The sequence below is a fragment of the Euprymna scolopes genome, chromosome 32 (assembly GCF_053919585.1).
Source record: "Euprymna scolopes isolate OS-2025 chromosome 32, ASM5391958v1, whole genome shotgun sequence".
Classification (NCBI taxonomy): domain Eukaryota; kingdom Metazoa; phylum Mollusca; class Cephalopoda; order Sepiida; family Sepiolidae; genus Euprymna; species Euprymna scolopes.
In genome coordinates, this window is record NC_136513.1 from 67986867 (window position 1) to 68012113 (window position 25247).

Genomic DNA, 25247 nt, shown 5'->3' on the forward strand with positions numbered 1-25247 from the left:
TTTACTATTAATGTTTTAAAGTGAAATACAAAAACTGTTTTAAGCAAATTTTACAACCAAAGCAACATCCTTATTAAATGTTAAACATCAAATTTTATGTTCAGTAATTACTTTTAAAATTAAAGAAAAAAAATAAAACAAAATCAATCCATACTTCAATTAAGTACTAATTCTTCAATGTTGTAGATTTTAAAATGAGTCAAAGGATAAAAGAACGAATATCATCATCATCATCATCATCATCATCATCATCATGTATATATTAATACGATAGCGTGTGTTATTTATTTATTTTCTATGTCACGCTTACATCCGAGTCGTTTAATTGTTATGGACATCCATTTCTTGTAAAAAATAATTTTACCAAGAATTCTTTATAAGTTTTGGTTTCGGTTTCAATTATAGCTGATGGCACTCAAGTCATTTATTTTTTTTTTTGATAAATGATTTTATCAAGAATTTTTTATAAGTTTTGGTGTCGGTTTCGATTATAGCTGAAGGAACTCAAGTTATATATATATATATATATATATATATATATATATATATATATATATATATATATTTTTCATAAGTTTTGGTTTTGGTTTCGATTAAAGCTGGTGCACCCAATTCATATGGATATATTTTTTTTTTATTTTGAAATCGCGACTTTATAATATATAAAAATTGATAGAACACTAACTCTATAATAATGTATACGAAATCTGCAAGAATTAAAATATCATATTTAAGCGTACTTTACAACCGGGCTAGGCCGGGCGTCCCTGCTAGCTTAGATACATACTTTTGCAGTTGTAACAAAAGAGCTATAATAATATCAGAGCATCTCCATTTATGTTGGACATCTACAGAATGCCAACATCAATATATTACATATGAATGATTCCGCTGTGGAATTTTCTATAGGTACCACTAGTTATTATTATTATTATTATTATTATTATTATTATTCCAACAATAATAAATAATAACAACAATAATAATAATAATAATAATAATAATAATAATAATAATAATAAAAATAACAATAGCAATAATAATAAAAACAACAACAATGATGACTGGTTAATATAGAAGACTGTGAATGACAGCAAAAAAGAACTAGAAAAATACTTAATGCAAAACACTGAAAGAATAATCATAGCAGCAAGAGACACGGAAAAATCAATAAAACAGAAAACAGAGACAAAGGATAAGACAAAAAAAGAAAAGTGGGAAGATAAACAAACAACTACATGGAAGATTCATAAGGATGACAAAAGGTGAAAATAACGAAAACACTTGGACCTGGATGCGGAAAGGACACATAAGCCCAGAAATTGAATCCCTAATAACTGCAGCACAAGACAACTCGATAAGAACCAACCACATCAAAGCAAAGATCGACAAAACAAAAAAAAACTCCAGCAAATACAGACTCTGTGGACAAAGAGACGAGACGATAAACCATATAATAAGTGAATGCAGCAAGCTGGCACAAAAGGAATACAAAAACAGACACGACGAAGTGGGAAGGGTAGTACACTGGGAATTATGCAACCAACTGCGTCTTGAAAGCACAGACACGTGGTACAAACATAAGCCGGCAACAGTATTTGAAAACGAGAATCACAAAATGCTATGGGACATGAACATACAAACTGATCCATCCAAGCAAGAAGACCGGATGTCATAATAATTAACAAGAGAGAAAAATCCTGTCAAATCATAGACTTTGCTGTTCCAGCTGACCATAGGGTGAATATCTAAGAAAAGGAGAAACGGAGCAAATACACAGAGCTAGCCAAAAAGCTGAAAGGGATATGGAAGATTTTAAAAAATCAAGATAGTACCAATAATAGTAGGAACACTAGGAACAATCCCGAAAAACTTCGAAAAAAAGAATGGGAGAAATTGGAATCAAAGGAATGACTGGGAAAATACAACAAACAACAATAATGAAAACAGCTGAAATATTAAGAAACCACCTTGAATGTGGAAACTAACACACAGGAGCAACAAGTGCAGCGAGACAAATTGTTTCAAAGGCAAAACATGAAACATTACATGGAACCAAGAACACCGAAACCGCATATCTATAAATTCTCTAATCCAACCCTACCCCCATTGCCACATCACTGCCCCCTCCCCCCTCAAAAAAAGAGCAAAACCAAATAATCAAGTAGAGCTAAGGAGGAAGGAAAGACCGATGAACTGACCAGACCTCAACCGAATAAGTGCGAAGAGAACTGGGACCTTGGGGAGGCTTATTGCCACTCAAATCCCAGCAAAGGCTAATAGCTGCTGCCAACGAGAAATCAATGACAAGCAGCTGTTGCGGTAATGCAAATTTATTTGCAAATGTTATCAAAAGAGGTTGAGAGTACTGGAAACCTGGGGGAGAGTTGTTGTCACTCAGGTTCCAGGGAACACCACAGGCTGTTTTCAGGTAAAGATCTCTGAAGACCTGTGTGAAAGGTCCTTGTAAGCCAATGATGATGATGATGATGATGGAGGAGGAGGAGGAACCAGTTTATTTACTTTCATTGAAATTCTCACATATTCCATGATTCAAAATGAATGTGAACTCATTTACAAAGCTGTGCATTGGTGATTGTTCTTCTATTTTTTTTTTTTTTTGTTAAGATGATAAGGTTTTTTAGGCCAAACTGTAAATCTTCCTTTGAATGCTAAAAACATTTCCCGATGTTATCTACATAATATTTCTCTTTGTCTGTCTGTACATTTCCTTTTTTCTCGGAAACATCTGGTCGATCTAACTGAAATTTTGTTATGATAAGGTGCAGTGAAGTAAGTATTATGATATTCGTTCGATGCGCAATTAGGGACTAATTAGCATTCATAGAGATTACAAGGCGGAACGATAAAATTGCCGTCCGTTTGATGAAAACCTTCTTTTTTTGTTGCAGATCATTTTTTGGCCAGTTCTGTACGGATCCCAAGAGTGAGAGGAGAGTTCCATCATGTCTGAAAGTCACACAATGTTCAACCAGTGAGATATAAGACGTGCCGTTGTACAACTCATGCTCTCTACCGATCAAAGTTATGACAACAGGACCATTGCCAGCACCCTCAAAATGCAAATCCGGAAGGTTCAATGCTTGAGGTCACAGCTCATCAAAGTTTCTGGCCACGATTATGTTTTTCGGTGTGGTTTCAAATGAGAGCCACTATATGCCACCTCACTATCTTCAAAGTCGGCTTGAAAGTCAACACCAAAGTGTACCCGGATGTGCTGAAGAGTGTGATGATCCCCTGGTGTAAGCAGGTGGCCGCTGGCAGATCCTGGGTGTGGCAACAAGATTCGTTGTTAGACAATAAGTCCAAAGAGACCCAGGCTTGGCTTTAGGAGGAGGGCTAAGATTTTGTACCCTTCTCTCACTACCCCCCCCCCTCTTTCCCGACCTGAACCCGCTGGACTATTTTGTTTGGTCATACGTCGAGAAAATCACCAACATGACATCTCACAATACCAATACCAGCCATCATGCACAAAATATTTGCTGAGTTCCCACCAGCGCTTGTGGAAAAGGCATGTTCCCAGTTCAGGACCCATATCGAGATGGTGATTAAGAGTGAAGGTGACTACATTGATTAGATGTCAGCTCTACTACAAAATCAAGTTACCGGAATTGATTTTTTCAATAAAAGTTTTAAAATAAAGCTGTAGTGTTGTTTTCTTTAAGGTGACAACTTTATCATTCCATCTGGTAGTATTTAATGCAAAAAATTAGTACAAATTTAACCATATTCAACCATCAATTTGGCATAAATCACTTATTCTAAGTGAACGGGCTATAAATTTTGCCAACAATTTTTAACACGTTAAAAAGTCTATGAAATTTGTATTACACAAAATTTTCTTGAATAAAATCACATTTAAATCAGAATAAACAATGATGATGCAGCTAAAAATGATTTCGGTTTTATCGACAAACTGAAACTAACTTTATTTGCACAGAATCTTTTCGTATTTGATCCCCCTCCCCCTCAAAATATAGAAATGTAATGAAACAGAACAAAATACATTGCAAAAATTTATTTTTCTTCCAAGGTAATGACGTATTTTGTAATTTTTTTTACTAAAACACGTTTTTTTTTTGTTTTGATGTAACAAATATTTTAAAAAATGGGTAAAGAAAAAAAAAGTAAAACAAAGTGCTGGGCAAAGTCTCTAACAATAAATGTAAAATAAGAAATTTTGACTTAAAGTTAACAGAATTTAAAGCAAAATATCCCGTGAATAAAAATCAAGACAAAGTGACAATAAACAAAATGGAGGAAAAACATAAAAAAGAAGCAAATGAAAAACCAGACGCGAAAATTTAGTCGTTTTATTGAAAGAAATAAATGCTGAATTGGTTTTATTTCCCAAAGCAAGAGTTAACAATTAACCTCAGGTACCAATTATAAAAATTAAATTTTGAAAGTAATATTAAATTAAAATAGATTTCCAAATGATTTTTATTAAAAAAATGTTTGAACCCCCGATTTTGGTGAAGTGGTAAATACATTTTCTCTGGCCAAGCATAGAAAAAATATGATGTAAACTTTTCTATTTTTCTGCCATCATTTTCGTGCATTAATTGTTTCATTTTTTGAAGTGGATTCACCCCATCAAGTAAATTCAACCAAAAACGATCACTCACTTCTAAACCGTTTCTATTGGAAGTAAAAATTAACCAAACTTTTGCATCAAGATTGTTATACACTATTTTAAAAAATTTATTTATTCCATTGAAAGAGATTCTATATTTACTTGTTTTTGCATTTGGTTTTAATTTAGCATAAAATTTTTAGCATTAAATTAGCCAAGATAGGGGAAAATTAGTAGATTATTAGTCATTTTGGGGTATTTTTCCCAGTGGAAAATGTGAGTGGGCACAAATGATTCTGTTTCTTTTTAGACTCTTGTTTAAAAAGATTCTTTTCACTCGTCCATTTTATTGCTGACTTTTAATGCAGTTCAAAGAGATCGTAAATATTATATTAAAAAACTTAGTATGAAAAATGTGTTTACATGACAACAAAAATTCAGTTTGCAAAAGAAATTCCATTTGCATCTTTTCGTATCACTCACGTCTATTACGTCAGCAACGTTGGAAACTTAACATCTGAGGCACAACTTAGATCAAATATCTTTCAGAAGTGCAAAAAACTGAACATTTGAGAAGTTGTTGGTGAGAGGAAAGCTTATATTTACAATTACCATGTTGGGTGGTATGACAACTTATAAAAAAGAAACGTGATCTTATATAGCCTACTTTAATTGAGATAATGTTTCCAAAAATTAAGTAAATTTCTTTAATTTCTTAATCTTGTCAACACACACACACACACACACACACACACACACACACACACACACACACACACACACACACACACACACATATGAACAAGCTCAATAAATAGATTTTTCCAACTCCAGAGCATATACACTGATCAATGACCATAGGAAAGACTCAGGATACAATCAATTATTAATTAAAAAATTTTTTTTATATTCTTAATTTTGTATTATAATTCTGGCGACTATCTGTATTTTTTTTTCGTTATTGTCTTATACCTTTTCGCCATCAGGCAACTCATCAGAGACGAACAAATATCAGTAAAAGACGACATGGAGTTCAAAAGACACAGTAAAAAAAAAAAGAAAGATGGGATAGAATAATAATTAAAAAACTTACTTAAAAGTAGACATTTAGAGTGCCCCCTCCAAAAAACGAAAATTATGATTGTAGACTGATTTTTTTTCTTTTAGTCATTGGAATGTAACTTGTCGGGTGTTTGGAGGGGTATGTTGAGCAAAAAAAAAAAAAAAAGTGGTAGTAAGAAGGGAAGCTCAACCCCGTACTGCAAAGGAGGAAAAGAATGTGAAAAAAACCTGACGTCTTTGCTGTTACGACCACCGTCAAATCGGAAATAGGTTTAAATTAAGGCTAGACAATCAAAAAGAGGGAATGACTTCCGACAATATCGGCGAAAAAAAGCGACCCTTTCCAGTAGAAAAATGTCCAGTTGAAGGTGAAGATATTAATGTTTTTAGCCAATTTTTCGATATTTGTGGTCTGAAAGGTCGAGGTTCAAAATGATACTGATCTTGTGAAAATCCGTTGCCTTTGTTGAAAGTTTTAGGCAGACATGCAAACGTACATGCATAGATTTATATATTTGTAGCTCAAATTTTCAACCCAAACCGATTAAAAAGCTTGCTCTATCTCTGAATACCCCTTATGTAAAATTTCAAATGTTTAGACAAGAAATTGTCTAATTTGGTAGAGACAACAGAGGTAAATTTTTTAAAACTTTGACCCCTATTATAACCCCTTAACATTTATTGTTTTGGGCTCAAATCAAGTTATTAAGTTAGATCCATGTCCAAGGAACCTATATCTAACATTTCAAGTGTTTAGACCCAAAATTGACGAAGGAGTTTGGTAGAGTTCTCAAAGGCCAAATCGTTGAATTTTAACCCCTTAACAGCCAAATTTCTTGCCGAAAACTTAGTACAAAGATTTTCACAAATGTCAGTACCCTGTATATCAAATTTCGAGTATGTAGACTGAAAATTGACAAAGTTATTGCGTAGGGAAATGTACACAGACAGACAGACAGACAGACAGTACGACACTTTCACTTTTATAGATACTAGCATTTCAACCCGACGTTGCCCGGGTGGTTGGATATGTATGTTGAGCAAAAAAAAAAAAAAGTGGTAGTAGGAAAGCAGGCTCGAACCCATACTGCGAAGGAGGAAAAGAATGGAAAAAAATCCTGACGTTTTTGCTGTTACGACCACCGCCAAACCGGAAGTGACTTATGTTTAAATTAAGGCTAGACAATCGAAAGAAGAGGATGACTTTTAAAAATATTAACGAAAAAGCGACCCCCCTCCCTGTAGAAAAGTGCCCAGTTGAAGGTGAAGATATTAATGTTTTTAGCCAATTTTTCGATATTTGTCGTCTGAAAGGTCGACCTTCTAAACGATACTCATCTTGGTAAAATTCGTCGCCTCTGTCGAAAGTTTTAGGCATTCATGAAAACATACATACATACATACATACATACATACATTTATATATTGTGACTAAAAATTTTCGACCCAAACCAATTAAAAAGCTTGCTCTATCTCTGAATACCCTTTATATAAAATTTCAAATATTTAGACCAGAAATTGTCTGAGTAATTTGGTAGAGACCGCAGAGGTCAATAATTTAAAAATTTGACCCCTATTATGACCTCTTAACATTTATTGTTTTAGGTTCAAATCAAGTTATTAAGTTAGATCCATGTCCAAGAACGTATATCTAAAATTTCAAGTGTTTAGACCTGAAATTGTCGGAGGAGTTTGGTAGAGTTCTCAAAGGTCAAATCGTTGAACTTTGACCCCTTAACAGCCAAATTTCTGGCCGAAAACCAATCTTGAAGATTTTCCCAAATCTCAGTACCCTGTATATCAAATTTCGAGTCTGTAGACTAAAAATTGACAGAGTTATTGCGTAGGGAAATGTACACACACAGGTACACACACAAACACACAAACACGTTCACTTTTATAGATATATAGATAGATATAGGTAGATTGGATGCAATACGTTTTAATGATTGAAAAAGTTTAAAAAAGAAAAAGACTTGTGCGCCACCACCGAGAATCGAAACCAAAATGTTCAGCTCACAATTTATTTTTGCCTCTGTCATCAATGACTGGGTTATGAATACATTTATAATGCGAGGCTAAAAATTAACACATGAACCAATAGTTCGACCTTCACCTGGCAAATTTCTTTTTTTTTAATTTTCACATTTTTGCACCGATTTTTCCTGGGTAAAACCCAAATATAAAGTTTCGCATGGATTCAAATACCTTATATATGTTTGGTAGGCAAAATTTGTTAAACAAAAATATATACGTATGCATATATATGAAAACAGTTTTGTGTTTACTATAAACTTTTTACGCAAATATTATGCAAGTATAAATTATATAGAATATCTGCATGAATATAATTACACTTAATAGTTAGCTAAAGATGTTCATCCCAAAAGAAAACTGAATAAACTAACAGGTAATTAAGTAAAATAAATGTTTAAAAGAATATGCAAATAGGCTAGATCTTTTGCTAGTGAATGCAATTCCACGACCCACACATAAGAAAATTGTAATTTATTTTTAAATAAATAGAAAAAAGGTTTTTTAATATGAATACCAACACAAAAAAACGAATTTGTAGAAGTATAGATAGATATAAGGTGGAACGATAAAATTGTCATCTTAAAGAAAACAACACTACAGTTTATTTTAAAACTTTTATTGAAAAAATCAATTCAGGTAATTTGATTATGTAGTAGAGCTGACATCTATTCAATGTAGCTGCCTTCAGCCTCAATCCCTGCATTGATACTGGTTCTGAACTGGATGCATGACTTTTCCACAGCGGCCACCTGATTACACCAGGGGATTACCACACTCTTCAGCACATCCAGGTACACTTTGGTGTTGACTTTCAAACCGACTTCGAAGATGTGAGGTGGCATGATGTGACTCTCACTTGAAATCACACCAAAGACCATAATCGTGGCCAGAAACTTTGTTGAGCTGGTACCTCAAGCGTTGAACCTTCCGGATTTGAATTTGAAGGGTGCTGCCAGTAGGTCTTGTTATCATAACTTGGATCAATAGAAAGCAGTGGTGCATCTCTGATCTCACTTATTAAAAATTGTGTCACTTTAAGACATGATGGAACTCTCCTCTCACTCTTGGGATTCGTACACAACTGGCCAACTAGTAGATGATCTGCAACAAAAACAGAAAATTGGTTTTCATCAAACGGAATCGTGTCGTCTTTTCTAGGGCGAAAATTTTATCATTCCATTCTGTATGCATATCAAATACGTTGGACTGATACTTATTCAGGATGAAGATGAAAGGATACTGAATCAACTGTTTTATGGTGAACTTTCCATAGGAAAGAGACCTCACTTAAACGCAAATTAAAAAAACTACTTCATGTGACTTTTTTTTTTTTTAGTATTATGTGTTTTTATATCAATTTTCTTCTTTCTCATGTGTTTGATAATTTATATTTAAACAGATCTACATAACAGTGAATGGAACCTATGGGAAGATTAAAAAAACACATCTTTTCAAAAAGAAATCTCATAAATTGAAAAATACCAAACGGCCATTCCAGTTTTCCAAAGATTCAACTCACACATTCAAGATCAGCAATCCAGACATTGGTGAAATTAAATCGATTTTAATTGAGGTCTGTTAAAACGATTTTTTTATTTGTAATTTTTTGTGTGTGGTTTGCAAATCAAATTAACATTCTTCTTCTTCTTCGTCTTCTTCTTCTTCTTCTTTGATTTCTTTCCAATTTTATATCATCCTCATTTTAATTCGTTAATCCCACTGTGCAATATCTTCAATCATCAATTATTTCACATTTCTTCCAGGTCTACTCACTTTTGTAAACCACCATTTTCCAGTAAAACTAGCCTCTTTGGATCTAGACATTCATTTTTTTCAATTTTCACCCCTTAACAACTATTTTTCCAGACAGAAAAACAAATTGAAAGTGTTCCCGAGGTACAAATACTCTATATATCAAGTTTCAACTCGGTAGAACAAATATTCAGAGAGGTGTTTGGTACAGACGTTTTGCACACACACAGATTAGGTCATTCTACATATATAGATATATAAAAAAACATGTCTGTGTGCTAGAACGTTTTCATCTTAAATTCTATGATATTATGCATAATGTAGAAACTATGCATAAAAAGAATTAAGCATAATAGTTAATGAATGAAATCATCAAAAAGAAACCATGAAATATAAATAATTAATTAGTGCTCGTTTTTCAAAGGAATATGTAAGTTAGTAAGCCTTGATGAAGTCGCTCGCATATCCATGACTGAGTATATTAAGAAGTCCGTTTAAATAAATTTAAAAAAGAAAAGGTAGATCTGGCATTCAGACTAAGATCACAAAGTAATCTCCAAGTTTTATAGACAAATAGAAAAACCCTCGACTGTCCCCCCCCTCCCTTAAATTTCTTAGGGTTTTATGCCTAAGTTTGTTGTAACTCATTTTGATTTGTATTCTTTAATGTATTCATTGATGTCAGAGCGAGAAAAACTCAACTTCATAAGTAGATTATTTAATTATACTTTTTTGTTAAATATTAACATTTATAGCACTTTTACATTTAACAATTTTAGTAAATTATCTTAAAACAAATTACATACAAACATGCATATATATATATATATATATATATATATATATATATATATATATATATATATATATATATATTATATGGAAAAATGCGCGCATGAAAAGTAATATTCTTAAGATTTTATTAACCCTGGAAAAGTAAAGGACAAGAAATTCAACATAGAAAAGTAAAGAACAAGATATTCTAGTAAAGTAAAAAATAAGAATTTTTTAGACTTAAAATATTGCAGCTAAAAATAAAATTTGAATATTTTATTTATTATTTGCATATGTTGTTGTTTATTGTTGAGTTAGAAAGGGTGTCAGTCGCTGGATTGAACTTATTTTCCCCTATTATTTGCATATATTTATGTAGTGAAAATTGTTTGAATAAAATTAAAATTAGTTAGTTAGTTAGTAGATGGAATTAATAATTTTATAATTTACATAAAAATGAATCCTAATTATGATATAATAAAATTATTAATTTTTATGTAAATAATCGACAATGTTGTCTGTTTTTCTAAAAAAAATATTTCTCTTTCATTCCCTGAACGAATGAGATAAATGAATAATAAAATAAAAATTCAACAATCTTTAAACTATTTTCAGTATTTCCTAGTAAGTTTAAATAAAGTTGTGTTGTTTTTTCTTTCATTTCGTCTAATAAAATAAAATAAAAACTAAACCTTTTATTTTATCCAAGTTTCATTGTCATTAACATTTAAAGTGACGTCTGCTTTTATCCTTTTTTTTTAATTTACACTTTAAAAATCTTTAAACTATTTTCAGTATTTCCGAGTCAGTTTAAATAAAGTTGTGTTGTTTTTTCTTTCATTTCTTCTAATAAAATAAAATAAAAACTAAACCTTTTATTTCATCCAAGTTTCATTGTCATCGACATTTAAAGTGACGTCTGCTTTTATCCTTTTTTAAAAATTTACCTTTAAAAATCTTTAAACTATTTTCAGTATTTCCTAGTAAGTTTAAATAAAGTTGTGTTGTTTTTTCTTTCATTTCTTCTAATAAAATAAAATAAAAACTAAACGTTTTATTTTATCCAAGTTTCATTGTCATTAACATTTAAAGTGACGTCTGCTTTTATCCTTTTTTTTTAATTTACACTTTAAAAATCTTTAAACTATTTTCAGTATTTCCGAGTCAGTTTAAATAAAGTTGTGTTGTTTTTTCTTTCATTTCTTCTACTAAAATAAAATAAAAACTAAACCTTTTATTTTATCCATTTTTTTTTTTCTGGCTTCTTCTGATTGTCTCTGCCACTCTCACTAGTATTTTCTTCTTTTTAGTCTTTTAAGTTCACATGTATTATTCGACTTATTTACTTCCGAAACTAGGCAAGCAGGTTCACTGCTGCTGATGATAATATGGACAAGACACGATCTCACAGCAGCAGCAGCAGCTCTAAGAGTAGTAGTTATAATAATAACTTGGAACCGGCGAATTATTAGCATATTAATAGTTCGATTTTCATCGGTTTTTAATTTAAAAAAAAAAAACATTACACGGGATTGAACCTAAAATCTTTCCACCAATCCCGGCTCTATACCCGTTACGGTAACATATAACATTTTCAATTTAATTTCGAATCACAGTAGTTGTTATGAAATGACTACATTTTTCATCAAATGTGATAACGAAAAATTTGAGAATATGTATATCATAGAATTCATTAATATTTTTAATCGATAAATTCACCATTTTTTACTATAAAATCATAAGAAGAGTTAAAAAAAATTAGTTATTAAAAAAAAGTTCGGTTTTTTAATTATACAAAAAACCGATACACGGGATTGAACCTAAAATATTTCCACCAACCCCCGGTACTCTAACCGTTACGCTAACATGTCATATTGGCAAAATTGCAGTAAAAAATATTTATATACAAAAAAACGTTATGCAAAATAAAAAAAAAAAGCGTTAGTCACTTATGTATGTACTTACTCTCCTGTTTGTGAACCCACATATTTTGTTGTAACTTTTTTCTACTGAACCAATTTTCGAATTTTTTTTCAAAATGTAGCTAATGAGGTGTTCTATCCAACTATATAACCGGTTTAAAATTTGGTTGCTAACGGAATTAGTGGTGGGGGTTTGAATGTGTCTCCATTCATTCAATTTCGGACTTAAACATATATTCAACCACGGTAGTGGTTGAATGATATATATATATATATATATATATATATATATATATATATATATATATATATATATATATATATATATATATATATTCCCCCCAAACATCTGGCCTTGATGAAGGGGAGACTAAAACTTGCTACTATGGTTTCAGATGATCTGAAATAATAGCAAGGGGAGACTTGATTCCAAACACTTCTCATATGTTATACCTCCCCTCTTTTGGAAATAGGGTACGATTATGACTATCTCTAGTATCAAATAATATTTATACACTGTGAAATTTACTTTATGTATGAAAACCAAAGAGGAGGGATATAACATATGAGAAGTATTTGGAATCAAGTCTCACCTTGCTGTTATTTCAGATCATTTAAAACCATAGCAGAAAGTTTTAGTCTCTCCTCCATCAAGGCCAGATGTTTTGAGGAAATATCATGAATTTTGTAATTCATATGCAAAACTAGGAAAACAAATGACTATGATTGAAACATTTTATGGCTGTAAAAATGTGCCCAAAATAGGCTCTGGATGATGAATGATCCTCTAAATGTGCGGCCTTAAAGGCAAATGTTACATAGCCCACTACACAATTCAGGTCATTATTTTTCCAATGAGCTTTCATTTGTATAATTCTGATCAATAGTCATTGAGATTTGGAACTTATAAAATTGCTAAAAAAAGTTGGTATATCTTTTTTTCTTTTTACACACACACACACACACACACACACACACACACACACACACACACACACACACACACACACACACACACACACATATATATAGTAAGTTATGAAAATATATATGGCAATTAAGCTACACAGAATATTATTTCATTCTCGTGAGAATTCTTCAGGCTTATGCCTGACACACACACAAATATATATATATATATATTCGTTCCTTCTTTCCTCATTCGTTTCTTAGTTTTTAATTTATCATTCTGACGTTTCCTCTTAGAGGGTCAGACGATAAGGCCTTAAGGAAAATTTTAATAATTTCACCTGCCCGTTTTTTGTTTTCTTTAGTATTTAAATTAAATTATGTTTCCTCTGAAATATATATATATATATATATTTAAATAAGGGAGTAGTCACCAACAATGTGTATTTTTTAACATTATTTTATTATTCCGTGTCTTGGTTTTTCATTGAGAATTATGTTTAGCTTATTGTAATAATGTTTTTAAGTCATTGAAATCGTTTATGCGCGTTTCAGACGGTCTGTGATGCGTCCTCGTCAGAAATTATTTTCAAATGTGTAAAAATGGCGATTTTCGTAGTTAATTTGAAGTTTTTTCAAGGGGTGGAGGCTTGTAAGTGTTTATTATTCATTGGTATGCTGAATTTTTATTGCTTTTTTATTGGGCTTGTCCAGGGAGACGTTGACCTGGCTATAGTCACTATCTCTTTCTGCTAATGTTTTTTCTTTTCCTTTAGGGTGGGGTAGGGTGTGTGTGTCTGTGTGTGTCTGTGTGTGTGTGCGTGCGTGCGTGTGTGTTTATGTGCGTGTGTGTGTGCGCGTGTGTGTGCGTGTGTGTCTTTGCTTTTATTGGTTTGGGAATGTGTATATTGTTTTATAGTATTTTGGGGTTATTTGCTTCCTTAGGAAGGCGGCTGTGGTCCGAGGTCGTTACTAATGTGTATGTGTGGGGAGGGGGGACTGCCTCTTCTGAAATAAGGGAAAGGGTGCTTTCATTCTATTTTGATATTTATTTTTTGGATTCTTGGATTTTAGTATTGTGATTTTTCGTTTTAGTCTTATATTATGTTTGTTTAGAAAGAGGGGTATATTTAAAATAGGGGATTTTTTAATGTTTCTATTTATTTGTCTCCCCAGCAATGGGTACCAAAACGGCACCGACATATGCCACCCTTACACTCGCCTTCCTAGAAGAGACCCTTTATTTTTATTGCTACAAAATCTACACCAAAAATAAACTTCACACTAGAACAAAGCCCCACAGAACTACCTTTCCTAGACATCCTAGTAACAATAAAAAACAACAACATAATCACAGACATCTACCACAAACCCACAGACACTACCACAAACCCACAGACACTCAACAATACCTCCACTTCAAAAGCCACCATCCTAAAAACTGTCTAAAATCAATACTCTACTCCCTAGCACGTAGAGTCTGCACCATAGTAATAGACAGACACCTCCGTTCAACTAGACTGAATGAACTACAACTAACACTGCAGAAAAGAGGATACCCACTACCACTAATACAGAAAGGTATTGAACTGGCTGAAAAAAATCCAATAGACCATCTAAGAACCCTAAAAGAACACAACAAAGAACAAATTCTAGCATACGTCTCTACACACAACACAAACAACCCAGAACTATTCACACAGATAACAAAAAACCTTATCCTCCTCAATCAGAACGACAAACTAAACAACATACTTAAAATAACAAAAATAATAAAAAGCAAACGCCAACCCAAAAACTTAAAACACATCCTAACTTCCTCAAAACTCGTCCCACATACTACAAAAGGAGTTACAAAATGCAACAAACCGCGATGTGGAGTATGTGACATAATAATAGAAGGTAACACATACACATTCAAAAACCCAGCACAAACATTCAAAATAAAAAAGGATCTAAATTGCACCTCCAGAAATGTAGTATATGCACTAAGATGCACAACTTGCAACAAATCCTACATAGGCGCCACCAAAAATTTCAGCAATAGAGTGGCCTTACATAAGAGCAACATCAAAATTGCAGATAGCAGACACCTCTATGTTTCAAAACACATACACACATGCAGTGGAAACAGCTTCAAAATAATGCCAATCTTCCAAACAGACAATTATTTTTATTTACTTACACAGGAAAAAAACTTCATCACCAGATTCACTCCTGAACTGAACAGAACCTAATACCATCACACAAAAACATGAAATGCAAGGTACACTCGCATGCACACCCATACACATACACATATACACACCCACACATAAATCAGAACCGACACATTAAAACACACACACGTGCGCGCATACAACCACACACAGACATAACACCCCTATCTCTAATACAACACACTGAACAATACCAACCCTACTTAACCTCGAAACCAACAACACTAGGAGACACCTAGAACCATAGTATAATATCTGTTCCAACACCTCGCTCCCTCCTCAGTCAGTGGAGGAGAACCCCCTCATGACTGAAACGACTATCATCCCTTCTATCATTCCCCTCCCATACCTATACCCCCTCAAATGCCCCCCCCTCTGGGGAACAAAATCTCCCCCACACTAGGAACCGATCCTGGGTCTGGCCATACCCACATGGGGAAACAAATAAATAGAAACATTAAAAAATCCCCTATTTTAAATACACCCCTCTTTCTAAACAAACATAATATAAGACTAAAACGAAAAATCACAATACTAAAATCCAAGAATCCAAAAAATAAATATCAAAATAGAATGAAAGCACCCCTACCTTTATTTCAGAAGAGCCAGTCCCCCCCTCCCCACACATACACATTAGTAACGACCTCGGACCACAGCCGCCTTCCTAAGGAAGCAAATAACCCCAAAATACTATAAAACAATATACATATTCCCAAACCAATAAAAGCAAACACACACACACACACACACACACACACACACAGACACACACACACACACACACACACACACACACACACACACACACACACACACACACACCCTACCCCACCCTAAAGGAAAAGAAAAAACATTAGCAGAAAGAGATAGCGACTACAGCCAGGTCAACGTCTCCCTGGACAAGCCCAATAAAAAAGCAATAAAAATTCAGCATACCAATGAATAATAAACACTTACAAGCCTCCACCCCTTGAAAAGGCTTCACATTAACTACGAAAATCGCCATTTTTACACATTTGAAAATAATTTCTGAGGAGGACGCATTACAGACCGTCTGAAATTATTACAATGATCCAAACATAATTCTCAACGAAAAACCAAGACACGGAATAATAAAATAATGTTAAAAAATACACATTGTTGGTGACTACTCCCTTATTTAAATATACATCTTTCTTTCGTTGGAATTTATTAACCCATTTTATATATATATATATATATATATATATATATATATATATATATATATATATATATATATATATACAATTGAACACAAGTAACTCCAAATGAAATCAATTATATATATATATATATATATATATATATATATATATATATATATATATTACCCACCATTTTATATATATATATATATATATATATATATATATATATATATATATATATATATATATATAATGTTTATTTTTTATTACCGTTTTATCTGATTGGTAATGTTTCTGTTATCACTTTATTTCCTCAATTTATACAATATAGACCAGTACAGTTCTAATATTTCGAGTTATCATCAACTTAAAAAGGTACCTAGGAAACGTGTGTATAATCGGATATGTAAGTTGTTTGTTAGGCAAATGGAATTTAGCAATCAGTTCAGAAGTTAAAATTATAGGCAAAGTATGTGAACTCTTAGATTCTAATTGGATTTTTCTTTATGTATTTATACAAGTTTTCAAAATATAAAATATCTAAAAGAAAATTGCAATGTTCTCTTAGATCTAAATTGTTTGAGAAACAGAAATTTTGACTAAGAAAATTATTACTTAGGCAATCTGGTTACTAATATTACTTGTATTAAATTTTGTTTTGTTTCTAAGGTAAAATTATTACCTTGCTGCACAGGGAGGACTAGATGCTCTTGTGATGGCAAAAATTAGGATATGGTAAATAATTTCAGGGCCTCCTGCCATTATGACCAGCAGAGCATCACCAGTTGACCAGAGGAAGAGTTTATTATGCATGCCTATGCAGAGTGATGATGTATGGAAGTGAAACCTGGCCAGTGAGTATTGAGGACATGTGTGGCATGGAGAGAAGTGATATGAGAATGAAAGGATAGATGTGTAATGCGAGTCATAAAGACCAGCTTAGATCTGATGAGATAGGAGGAAGTTTAAATCTTGACAGTATAGTGAGATGCATTCAGAACACTTTGATGGTATGGTCACATTGAAAGAATGGATGAGAGTTTTCTAGGATAAAAGATATGGACCAATTGCAATAGCAAGATCAGTTGACAGAGGAAAGACAAAGAAAACATGAAATAATAAAGATAGATTTGAGAAAGAATGATAAAGACTTGGCAAGAGTCAAGTTAGTTAAGGACATACGTTGCCTGAAGCGAAATGATATAAGAATGATACAATCGATGCGTAATGTTAGTCTTAAAAACAAGCTTATATCTGATGATATCAGCAGGAGATTAATTTTGGATAGTATAGAAAGATGGATGGTCATATTGAAAGAATGAGTAAGTGCTTAGTTTAGTAGGTAACAGGGTCAGTTAACAGGTGAAGGCCAAGGAAAACATGAAAGGAAGTTATAAGGTTGAACAAGAGATAAAAAGACGCCCAACATATGCCAATATGTAAACGAAATTTAAACTGCTGCTGCTGAGTGTTTGTTTGTTGATCACGATTCGTGATAATGAATTTGTTGGCATTCGTTTCCCTGATATCTTTCTATTAAGAATTATTTCTAGAAGATATTGCATACTTACAGATTGTCAGTGCATATCGTTAACCACTGAGCCACTGTCATCTTCCTACTGCTGCTGCTGCTGCTGCTGATGATGATGATGATGATGATGATGCTGATGATGATGATGATGGTGACGACGACGATCATCATCATCATCATCATCATCATCATCATCATCATCATCTATTTACATACATATTTCGCCTTTTATAATACGTTAATACTACAGAATTTCCACAGGTACAGTTTATAGTTGACGAAACTTGGAGCACTAAATTGCGATATTATTTTGAGAAATTTAAATAAACACAAACACTAAAACCAACATAAAGTCTTCTTTAAATAAACCTTAAATAAAATCAAATTCCACTTTTTTGTGTTTCTTTTGTAACTGCGTTTTTATTAATTAATTTTTTTGTTTTTTTCATTTGAGACTTTGACATTCAATTGTTGAATCAAGTTTGCAGATCTCTTGCAATTTTGTAATAAATTTTATCCTTTTTTCCCCCAAAATATAGTTTGACAGATTGCAGCATTCGTTGAGAATTGAATGTGAGATTCTTATTTGAGACTGACTGACATTTTAGAAGGACACCAGAGTGATTAGGTCTCTTTAATTTGATTAAAGGGAAAGAAAATAAAGTTTAGTGTAACAGACTTTCTTTCCCAAAAGCTGACCTTTTGTTCCTGGGTGTGGTAGGTCCACAAAAAAGCAGTGGGACAGACAGAGAGTCAGATCGGATTATGTATCAGGCTGTGGGTTTATTCAAGTCAATTCTACCGAGGTAGCATTCGAAACATGAACAGAGATGTGTACACATTTTGGGAAAAGTGGGTTTTAGAATTGAATATTTATATGTATTATGCTTAAAATCAGGTGAAAATCATATTGCCGTATCCATAGGCTGAAGAAGAGGCCATCCTCCCAGGAATTGCCTCTTCCTTGGGAGAAGGTGAGAATAATTTGTACTTGGTCATATAGATAATAATAAAAACACAAAATAAGATATTAAACTTGTTTATTCGCCATATTAGATTTGCTAATATTTTTAACATGACAGTTCAAGAGGAAGCAACACTTTTCAGATAATGAATTGCTACTGCTTGTCACAGGAAGGGGTCATTTATTGTTAACCGCCTTAGACGTCCTTACTGGGGAATGCCGGCTATTTTATAATCTGGATTCCCCAGTCCTTTGTAGGAAAGAAGGGTCAATATAAGAGGCATTTTAAAGCAGCTATCACATGATTATTTTATTTATCATAAGTATATGGTCAGTCACAAGATTTAGGGGATTAAGAATCTGTTGGTCTTTCATTGACTATGCTATTCTTAATTAGACTCATCCATTGATCCATAAATACTCTTAATAACTTTAAACCTTCTCACTAATCCTTTGTGTGCAGCCTAATAAATCACCATAATGCCATGTTCAGTTTATAGATTACTTTACTTAAAAGAAGACCCTCTCTCAACAATATCTCAACCGACCTGTTATGTTTTGGTTGTAAGATTTTAAACAAGTTAGTTTATCTCTAGGTTGGAGTAGGACTCTTAAGCAAAACTAAAGAAAATAGAGATGGGAGTGGACAAGGATATGAAGGTTATTCCAAAAGTAAGGCCTCTTATTTTTTAACTAAAAAACTAAAACATTGAAGAAATATGAAGACAGGATTGGTACCACTAAAACGAGCAACTTTTTGTGCCCCAGGATTTATTTTTCTACATAGTCACCATCATTCTCAATGCACTTTTGCGAGCCTCTTTCGATGCCTTGGTCATAAAAACCTGGAACGCCATTTGTCACTCAGATCTTCATCGCCATTCTGAAATCAATGAATGCATCTCCTAACTGTGCTCACCTTAACTGCTTCATAAACATTCAACACATGCCGGTTAATGTTGATTGGTTCATTTCTTTCTACATGGAGGAATTCAATAATGCATCTCTGCTTCTGACACACATCCATGACAGGGATTGCTTTATTAACGTGTCACATTGCCAATATCTGTAGCAAAGAGATGAAACTGTCGGGTCATGAATGCATAAGTTCAATCATCTTAACAATGCAATTTGCAATCCCCACTGATAAAAAATAGGAGACATTACTTTTCGAATGACTTTTGTAGTTCCAAGACAAAATAATTTGAACATAATATTGTAAGGAATCAGAATAGTCTTGGCTTTCTTTATTGCTACCTCTTTGTCCGGTAAGCAGAATTTCGGTGTAAGAAAGAATAAGTGCACACTAGAGTATTTATGTGTATCGACTACGTGTTTTGTCATTCGAAAAAGATTGTTAGTTGCATTTAAGCTCTTGAGAAACTACGATTATTGAGCGATAAAGATTGGTGTTGTTGTCAGAGAAAAATATACCACAAAATGAAGTTCTAGTAGTGAGCACATTGTTCTTGAGCTCAGTATTGAAAATAGTGTTGTTGAAGAAAAGTTTACTATGTGATAAAGTGGAAAGCAAATAGTTACATTGAATCGAACGTCACTGGAGAAAAGTATACCACATAACGAAGTTAGAGTATCAAGCACATTATTTTAATCAACAGAAAACATTTTGCCTCCTTTATTTATATTTTTTTTCATATTTCTTCACTTAGCTGCCAAGACTCAAATTTTTTTCATATTTCTTCACTTAGCTGGCAAGACTCAAATTCCAGTCTTAAGCATGGATCCCATAGTAATGCTTACAGACAATTTATAAATAACTCCTTCCTCTGGTAAGAGTGCTATGTTTATACTAGAAAAGGCATCAGTATTATTTTGTCTAAAAGAATACTTTAAATGTTAAAATTGGTAATTTGTATTTAAAGAATGAAAAGAAAAACATTTAAGGGTGGGTCATGTTTTCATTGTCAATTGCACCCCAACAATTCTTGAGTACTTTTAGATGTCACTTAGTCACAATGTTTTGTACTAAACGTCTTTCTTTCCATAAAAACGTAGAGATGTTGATTCATATGCAGCGCAAGAAAAGAGTGAAATCTGGGCAGACAGACCAAACTATCAACAACTTCACTTAAGTGATTTATATATAAACTGTATATATATATATGGACCATTGTCTGGAATTTTTTACTTTCATTTTTGTTTAATTTTTCAAAATATTTTTTAACTATGTCCTTTATTTTCTATCAAATTATTATGTTTTTAAATAAGATTTTAAAAGTTAAACCTATTTATTACAGTATTGTTCTATTAATAAATTATTAATCGAACCAAATTTTTATAAAAACTGTAACTAATTCTGTAAAGATAATATATTTAATGTACAATATTGAAATATGAAATAATAACAAAATGGCGCGTCTTACAAAATGTCTTCCCAGTTTATATGGGTGGCAGTAGTAGTAGAACTTAGTGTGAGTGTGAAAACTCCTCTTACTTCCTTTATGTATTACTATTTTAGGAAAAAAATATCGAGCAGGACGAAATATTAAAATGAAGGAGATCGATAAAAAGTAAAAGTTTTTTTTCTAACAACATAGACTAATATTTAGTTAAAATCATTAATTGAACAAATTTATGGATGTGATATTTTTTAAAACTCTTTTTCATACCTAACAAGGCATACTGCCACTTGGAATGTCAGAAGATACTATTGGGATCATGTCTAGTTGTGCAGTGAGATGTCTGTTCACATTACATTGAAATTCTGCAAGTTAGTACAGCCAGAGAATCAGGAAACATGGAAGAAATTCCAGAGTATAACAGTTTGAGGGAAGAAACTATTTGAGTAAAAAGATTTCCAGCTTCTGGGGATCCCAAGAGTGAAGAGGTGGGATTTAGCTGCTCGTCGGGTAAGTCAGGAGAATGTACATTGAGGGAGCACAAGTGTTATGAGTTCGTCAGAGCACATTCCATTAAAATACTTGCAAAACAGGCACAGGGATGTGACATTGCGGCAACGAGACAGGTTGGAACTTGGCCGACAGTACAGGATCTATTAGTTTTGAGACTCTTTTTGTGGATCCTGTCTAAGAGTGAGAGACTAGTGGTTGGTGCACCAGCCAGATATGACAACAATACTCCATGCATAGGCGAATTGTGGTTTTGTAAAACATAGGATTTTCTCTGGTATAAGTGATTTGTAATTAGTAATTTGTTACTAAACTATTGAGCTTTAATATAGGAGGGGGGGGGACACCTTTACATATAAGATATACTCATATAAAAAAGATTATATTCATATAAAATATCGAAAGTTAGAAATGAATTATTTTCAGATATTAATAGTAGTTTGAGTTTTCCATGTCATTCAGGTTGCTCATTCAATCGAAAATAAAAACCATAAAACAAATTTATCGATATACTATTAAAATGCTATGATGATTTTCTGATTGGTTGAATAAAGGAATAGGCAGAGTAAATATTTCTAAGGTAATAGATTTTACAATGTCTGTTCTTGAGTTCAAATCTCACGTACATCTAAGGGATTGTATTTTAACGTAACACGTGGCCACAACCGAGATTGAACTCACTACACGAGTTTGTAGTGTAATTCTAATCTTGTCCGTATCTGAATACTTGATGCTTCGCCAGGGCTATCAAGGTATTTTTTATCGTGACTCCATCACTAGATGGGTTACCTACCACGGCTTAAGAGAGACTCACTTACCCTCGAGAGAAGGATAGACAACGCCAGATTCCCAACCTGGTATTTTACCTTGTGGTACATACAGTGTCTCACCTTCCCAAATAGTCACTCATCTGGTACTGGCCAGGCTCAACGTTGCTTAACTTCGGTGATCTGTCGAGAACCGGTGCGTCAATATGATTGAGCCGTATATTTTATTTTAAACTGGATAATGACATAAAAACATTAAATAAATATCATATTTTAAACTTTTTTATGATAATTAACAAAAAAAGTGAATAATATGCACAAGTATGGCCGAGATAAAATGTTAGTTCATCTTTATGTTGTCAGGTGAAGGTATACAGTCCTACGATTGATTTATTTTCTTGTTTCTACTGTGTTCATTAATTTTCTAATATTTCTTTTACAGAATTCTGGCAGCAAAAAAGAAGATGCCTGGTTCTTAAATCGAATTGAACTTACGAATATGGCAAAAAAGAAATGTTGGTCATTCCCTTGTTACCAGTGGCTGTCTTTATTTCATGGCGATGGACATTCAGAAAGGAAATTAGTTCCTCAGAAATTAGTCAAAACTGGTATTTAACATTTCTTGCTATATATCACACGTGAATTAAATAACACACACACACACATGTAGATACACAAATGTAGACAAACATACACATACACATGTAGACATACACGCACACATTTCTAATGAATCACTACTTACCAAAGCCAAAGCTACTGAAAGATAATGAGGTCGATTGTCAGTTGAATGATGAAGAATATTATGAGAGGACTAAACAAATATGTTCAATTCCAAAGTTTCATTAAATCTTATTTAATAATAATTTAGTTATATACTCATAAGTTATAGTGTTTTTGGAGTTTGTCTATGCACAAATATAAATGTGTGATTGACTGACACAAAAAAGAAATAAGCAGAATACACATGATTAAGGCAGTAGTTTTTATGGTGGTAATAATCGAGTTCGAATCTCACATAAGTTGTGTGCTGCGTCGATGTGAATCTGCTGAAATATTTTATTAAAATTCCTGCATGTCTCACCGTATTATTACACAACAGCAACTAAACTGCACAATTAAATTTCGAAAAAATTGTTTAAAAATTTATTAAAAAAATATTACAGCTATTATGCAATATAGTTTGTGATGTTGTCCGGGATTATTTTTACTTTTATTTTTGTTTCATTATGCCCCTCCTACTCCAACGTGGCAAGCCTATCTCTACTTTATCGATACTTTTATGGTAAGTGTCAGATTAAGCTTCAACCTGTGATTACCCCTGAAAAATGTTCACAACAAATACTCATCTAGATAAAACCAATATCCTAAAGTGGCCTCCAGCCCTTGATAAGTTGAGACGCCCTTCCCTAAGTAAAAAACAAAAACAAACAAAAAAACAGCAGTCAATAATTTCCCTCCCTCTCCATCTATGCCTAAAACTAAACGAAAATTCCATAATCAGAGCTTCTTTCCTAAAATTGTCCGTCTGTGGAACACAATACAGTAGGGCTGCATCCCAGTTTACTATAACATGGTCGTTTTCAAGTCTAATGTAAATAAGTTCCTCTTGAGCCGTCCTTTTATATAATTAAATTCTACTCAAGTTCACCCATTACTGATCATCTCACCGACTTATTAACACTCATTGACCCTTATCATAGACTGGCCTCCAGGCTTTGATAAACGGTACCCCAAAGCAAAATAAATAAATAAATAAATAAATAAAAAATAATTACATAATTACATTTTTTGGAAAGCTAATTCAATGAAGGTATGGTATTCGACCTTAACGAGCATCAAACTTCCACTGAAACAGGAATTTTCAAGAAACTATCAGATTCACATACGGTTCCGCATGTATATGTTGGTCAGCAGAGATGATGACATACAGCAGCGAATATTCCCAAATGTTCACCCATTTGATAGTGACCGTCGGGTTAGCATCATTTAACTTTGCTGACGAGAACCGCTGTGTCAATGTGATCATGCCATATAATAAAGCTATTAGAAATGCTTGTGCAATAAAATCAATTGGTCGTCTTCAAGTTCCATAAATATTCTTACAACGCCCTTTTTTACTAAATTATTATTTTACAAAATAAGGTTTTGAAAGTTAAGTGTGAATATCGTTGCTCATAAAATTATCGATTGAATCCCAAATCATTAAAGGAAAGAAAAAAAAAAGACCAGAAAAGATGGGGTTTCTTTTTAATATATGCTAACAATATCAGGCTCGCAGAGAAAGTAAGTGATGATTTCCCAAGGAGGAGGAAAACATTTTTTTTTTTAATCAAAAAAATGTATTTTTTTTTAATTAAAAGATGCATAAGAAACCAAAATGCAATCTGGTGATATTTCATCTTGTAATTATATTTTAAAAACAGGATTTTTAAACTTTTGTTTTAGTTTCATTCTACTGCGTTTTAGAGTTCAATAAATATTTGATAAATAATAAAATAAAAAGAGAACAATTTACTGAGTCAGTATCACAACTGTTAGGTTGGTGTGAGAGACCCCCCCCCCCCTCACTCTACCTCATTCCACATGAAATTGTCTCATGATGGATTTTTTTCAGATAAATAACTTTTTGAACACTATTAAATCCTTCATGGAAAGTTCACATGATTCA

The 25247-nt window shown here is 32.8% G+C and overlaps 1 protein-coding gene across 1 annotated transcript in view; it reads left to right on the forward strand.

Annotated features, from left to right (window-relative positions):
- LOC145256408 (lipoxygenase homology domain-containing protein 1-like) overlaps positions 1 to 25247 on the forward strand; it is a 798046-nt gene that overhangs the window by 118828 nt on the left and 653971 nt on the right. Inside the window, exons 6-7 of the mRNA XM_080115275.1 lie at positions 9099 to 9272; positions 23019 to 23184. Coding sequence (XP_079971401.1) covers positions 9099 to 9272; positions 23019 to 23184 — 340 coding nt within the window. The remainder of the gene's footprint in view (positions 1 to 9098; positions 9273 to 23018; positions 23185 to 25247) is intronic.